The sequence below is a fragment of the Myotis brandtii genome, unplaced genomic scaffold (assembly GCF_000412655.1).
Source record: "Myotis brandtii unplaced genomic scaffold, ASM41265v1 scaffold434, whole genome shotgun sequence".
Taxonomy (NCBI): Eukaryota; Metazoa; Chordata; class Mammalia; order Chiroptera; family Vespertilionidae; genus Myotis; species Myotis brandtii.
In genome coordinates this window covers 3248227-3253378 of record NW_005366599.1, presented here as the reverse complement: position 1 = coordinate 3253378, position 5152 = coordinate 3248227, and the positions used below count along the sequence as shown (strand labels likewise).

General features: G+C 50.7%; 1 protein-coding gene across 1 annotated transcript in view; it reads right to left on the bottom strand.

Annotated features, from left to right (window-relative positions):
• The window catches only part of PARK7 (parkinson protein 7), a 17965-nt gene that overhangs the window by 2716 nt on the left and 10097 nt on the right, over positions 1-5152 (bottom strand). The window contains exon 7 of the mRNA XM_005874340.2: positions 4697-4783. Coding sequence (XP_005874402.1) covers positions 4697-4783 — 87 coding nt within the window. The remainder of the gene's footprint in view (positions 1-4696; positions 4784-5152) is intronic.

Here is a 5152-nt window from a genome sequence, read left to right as displayed (position 1 = left end):
CCCCCCCCCCCCCCAACTCACCCAGAGCAGGAGGAGGCCCAGGAAAAGCCTGTTCAATGACTCGCACAGAAGTCACCTAATGACCCCCGAACGCAGAAGCACGCAGCTGTCGTCACGATGGGCTTCAGAAGCCACACACCGAGGCTCCTGTCCTTCCACCCTGGGGTCACACCACCTGTCAACTTCGCGTCATTTCCTCAGAACAAGGCTGTTGATTGGCACGTGGTCCCGTACACCAATCAGTTGGTTGGAGCGTCGTCCCGTACACCAAAAGGTTACAGGTTCAATCCCAAGTCAGAGCACATACAAGAGGCAACCAATCGATGTTGCTCTCTCTAAAAATTAATTAAAACATATCCTCAGGTGAGGATTAAAAAAAAATAGCCCACCGGGCGTGGCTCAGTGGTTGAGGGTCGACCTATGAACCAGGAGGTCACAATTCAATTCCCGGTCAGGGCACATGCCCAGGTTGTGGGCTCCAACCCCCATTGGAGGGAATGCGGAGGGCATCCAACAATGATTCTCTCTCATCATTGATGTTTCTATCTTCCTCTCCCTCTCCCTTCCTCTCTGAAATCAATTAAAAAACATATACATATATTTTTAAAATCTAGATACATACTGAAATAACTGAACACAGTACATCAAAAACCCTCCCAGTGACACTACTGCGCCAGAGACCTCTGGTGTGAGGGGTTTTCGCAGCCTAGCCTCATGTACTGATGCCTGCGCAGGCCGAGAGCATTTCCAACGCTGACCCAGAAAACCGGCTGAGCCGGGTCTCCCACAGCGAGGGAGGAGCTGCCGGGACTGGGCAGCAGGTGGCACAGTCCTAATTGGTTCGCTTAACACTCTCTTTACAAGTAAAATATAACAAACACCCTTAACTGTTAAAGATGTTCAAAGATGTTCCAGGGAGCTTCTCAATGTTTCAACCAGGAAGAGCCGATGGTCCGCCCTTATCCACTACCGCCCCCTAGTGGTGTCAAGGGGGAAAACAGTGCACACCCACTCACTAGCAAGGGATGCCCAGGGAGAGCAAGTCCGCTGACCACGACTTGGTGCTTGTCAAATCCACACCTCACAAGCAATCTGGCACAGGCTTCCTTTCCTTTGCTTTAAGCAAACGCCCTAAAGCCAGAAGTCTCGTCAGAGAAAAGGCACCCGGGGAGGCCACTAACACGACGCCCACGGCACCCCCAAGTCGCTGAAAGCCTGAAACATTTCCAGTTTGACCTTCAAGGAAAAGTCGCCGACCCCTGCGCACTAGGGATCGGGGATCACATCTAGTGTGGGCACCCAATGAGGCCGATCACCAGTACAGAGTTCTCAATGTTTCAACCAGGAAGAGCCGATGGCCCGCCCTTATCCACTACCGCCCCCTAGTGGTGTCAAGGGGGAAAACAGCGCACACCCACTCACTAGCAAGGGATGCCCAGGGAGAGCAAGTCCGCTGACCACGACTTGGTGCTTGTCAAATCCACACCTCACAAGCAATCTGGCACAGGCTTCCTTTCCTTTGCTTTAAGCAAACGCCCTAAAGCCAGAAGTCTCGTCAGAGAAAAGGCACCCGGGGAGGCCACTAACACGACGCCCACGGCACCCACAAGTCGCTGAAAGCCTGAAACATTTCCAGTTTGACCTTCAAGGAAAAGTCGCCGACCCCTGCGCACTAGGGATCGGGGATCACATCTAGTGTGGGCACCCAATGAGGCCGATCACCAGTACAGAGGGGGGGGCCCTATTACTAGACAGTGGCGGGGAGGGGCCTGCCCCAGCTCGCCCTCCTCCTCATGGGTCAGCCGGGCAGTGTTCCAAGCGTGTTAAACACGTTAACTCGCTGAACCATCAACAACCCTGAGGCAGGTGCCACTGTTACCCTCAGACGACAAGAGGAGGAAACAGGCTCAGAGAGGCTAGAGCAGCCGTGGGCAAACTACGGCCTGCAGGCCGGATCCGGCCCGTTTGAAATGAATAAAACTAAAAAAAAAAAAGACCGTACCCTTTTATGTAATGATGTTTACTTTGAATTTATATTAGTTCACACAAACACTCCATCCATGCTTTTGTTCCGGCCCTCCGGTCCAGTTTAAGAACCCATTGTGGCCCTCGAGTCAAAAAGTTTGCCCACCCCTGGGCTAGAGCCTGCCCAGTCGCAGGGAGTGGTCGCCTGGCTGAGACCTGCTCCTCACCAGTGACCAGCATTCGGATGCTTCTAAAGTAATGGACAAGTGAGAACTGAAAAAAATCCAAGCCACAATATTTTAAAAAGTGAGAAATGGAACCGCTTTGCCCCTCGGATGGGATTGCTTATTTGAATAAAAAATCTCGCACTGATCTAGTAAGTTCCCGGTGATGCCCAGCAGGAGGGCCTCACCCAGGGGGACCCCAGGAAGTAATCCAGCTCCCCGCCTCAGAACGCTCTGACGGGCAGACCCCAAACGCTGTTCCTACACCAGGGCTCACCCACTAGTCCCATGCCTGCCGAGCTCGGGCCTGGCCTCGCTGAGCCCATCTCACCGGGAAAGAGATGGCGACGCCCGCCTGCTGGGCATTGGGGACGGTGAGGCTCCCGAGATGATACCAGTGACCGGGCCTTGTGAACGCCTCAGTTTCCCATCTCACTTTTCCTGCCCCCACCACTCTTCATGCTCTGGTGGCATCACTAAAGCAGAAACAACAGACATGCCTTCAGGCCACGTGCTGTGTGTACATCTTCTTTCTACTAAATGCTAACTACTACAGGAAGCCCGATTCGGCTCCTCTCACCCCTCCAAAACCTCCTCGTTACCGCAAAGGAAATTAAACCCCTACAGTGACAGCGTGTGGATGTCAGTTCACCGACTGAGACGAGTGTCCCACCTGGTGCAGGAAAGGAAGCTGGTGGTGAGGGAGACTGCGTGTGGGGCAGCAAGTCTACGGAAACTCTACTTTCTGCTTGATTTTGCTGTGAACCTGAAACTGCTCTCAAAAATAAGCCTATTTATTCTAAAAAACAGCAATATAATGAGAAATGCTTACTTTGCTGTAAGATATGTTAGCTGTTGTCCTTTGTTTTAGTTCAGAATATAAGCCCAGAGCAGGACTGAGAGGGGAGATAAAGTGTGGGAAGCCACCTATTGTCTTCACTAGCGGAGAGGTGTGGACAAGGAGCCGGAAGGCTGGTGACCCTTGAGCCCTGGCAAAGGTCAGGGCTGTGCACCCACTGTTAAGTGGAGACAATGGTAGCTGAAGCAACTTCCCCACCAGATAGTCATGTCAATCCTTACTGATAAGATAGTCTGTCTGTTACTGGAACCTGCCTGCCTAAGGGCTATGGGTGGATCCCAAACTGAACAAAAAGATGGAGAGGCCTGAGCACAAGCGGAGTCCGTCCTCTTGGGATGGGCTCTCGCCTGGCCCCCTAATTTCCAAATTATTACTTGTCTCGTCTCTTTCATTTGTGTGCGGCCCCTCTTCCAGATCCTGAACCCTGAACCCCTCAGGACGTGGGGGAACACATACATTTACACAGCAATGGATCAGTTGCACAGTCACCTTCAAATCAGCTTTTGAGACTATTTTGTTTTGTCTGTTTATTCACTGATTTTTGCTGGTTGGGGTTTTAAACTCAGTTGCCACACTAGTTGAATGCCAGGTGAACCGCATTTGGTTTGGACTGGAAATTTCTGATTCTTTTGCAATTACCCACACAGGTGTGACTTTTCTTTCTCTTTGCAAGTTCAGGGTCTCAGCCTCTGTCACATGCACGCCAGGCACAGACGGCAGAGGAGACACCACCTGTCTACGAAAGACACTCCCGGCTGCTGCTCTGAATGCACCGTGAGAGGCAGCCCCTGGCACCGAGGAAGCACCGATCAGGATGTGGTTGGACATTCAGGGCCTGGTCACACGGTGTTGCTGTTAATGCTACACCTTGTGCTTTAAATCGGATGGAGGTGTCTCTGCGAGCAGTAACTCCTGGAGGACAGGCAATGCCATGCTCCGTCTACAGCCTCCAAATAAGAAGCCACTCAAGAGAATTAAAGACATCTTTGATAAATAACAAAAAAATATGTAAGACGATGTTAGTCTTAAAAAGCCAGCTGCAGGACAACAGACATAGTAGCTCTCATTTGAGTAAAAATATTAAACTACAAAGGATAATGAGCATTTGGAGAGAACCTTCTAGAGGCACACACGAAAGTCTGAGCAGTTAGAGGAGAAACAGGCATTCACTTCACCCTCCTGTCCTGTGTGCTTTCTTACCATGAAAAGAAATTCCTCCCGTGAACATAAACTAATAAAGGTGAAATGTTCAGCTGATATTACAAGAGAAACGGGTCACCCCAGGACACGGCCTGCCACCCAGGCCTCTCTGACGGAGGAGAGCAACGTTCGCTTTACTCTGGACCTTGGGCAAAAGGGCACTTTCTGAAATTGCTGTCCGGGTTTAAGATTTACCCTCAGGCCACTGGCAAAGTATTTGGTAAAAACACTAGTTGACCTGGCGTGTCACCAGCAGGAGCCGCCCCCGCCCGGGCCTCTGCCGCGTCAGCACCATCTCTCTGATGAAAACACTTGCAGGGAAAGCGAGGAGCATAGCACCCCTTGACCCACAGGCAGCCTCTACAGACAGATCACACGGGTGGGAAATGATGCTAAATTGCAGCTTTTTGAGGTCTGTTTGTACCTTAAAATATAAGCATATACTTACTCCCATTCATCATTTTGTCTTTAGCCAGTGGGTGTGTTGTAACTTTGCTTCCAAAACCTATTTCATGAGCCAACAGAGCTGTAGGACCTAAAAAGATTAATAAAAAATATTTAAGTGTATTGAAAAAACCATGTCTTAAAAATTGCAGCAGCAAAAATATTCTTCAAAAGCAGGAGGCTCTTACCTAAAATATACTTATGATTCTGAAGTTATACACTTGTTAGTATGAGAGGTAAAGTATCTTCCTACATAATAAAAGCCTAATATGCAAATCTACTGAACGGCAGAACGGTCACTATGACACGCACTGACCACTAGGGGCAGATGCTCAACACAGGAGCTGCCCCCAGCCCGCAGGCCCCAGGCCAGCCAAGGCAGGTCCCAGTGGGGGCCCCCCCTGATCGCCCTGCCGGTTGCCCAGCAGAGGGAGACGACTGGCTGCAGGGCTAGCCAGCG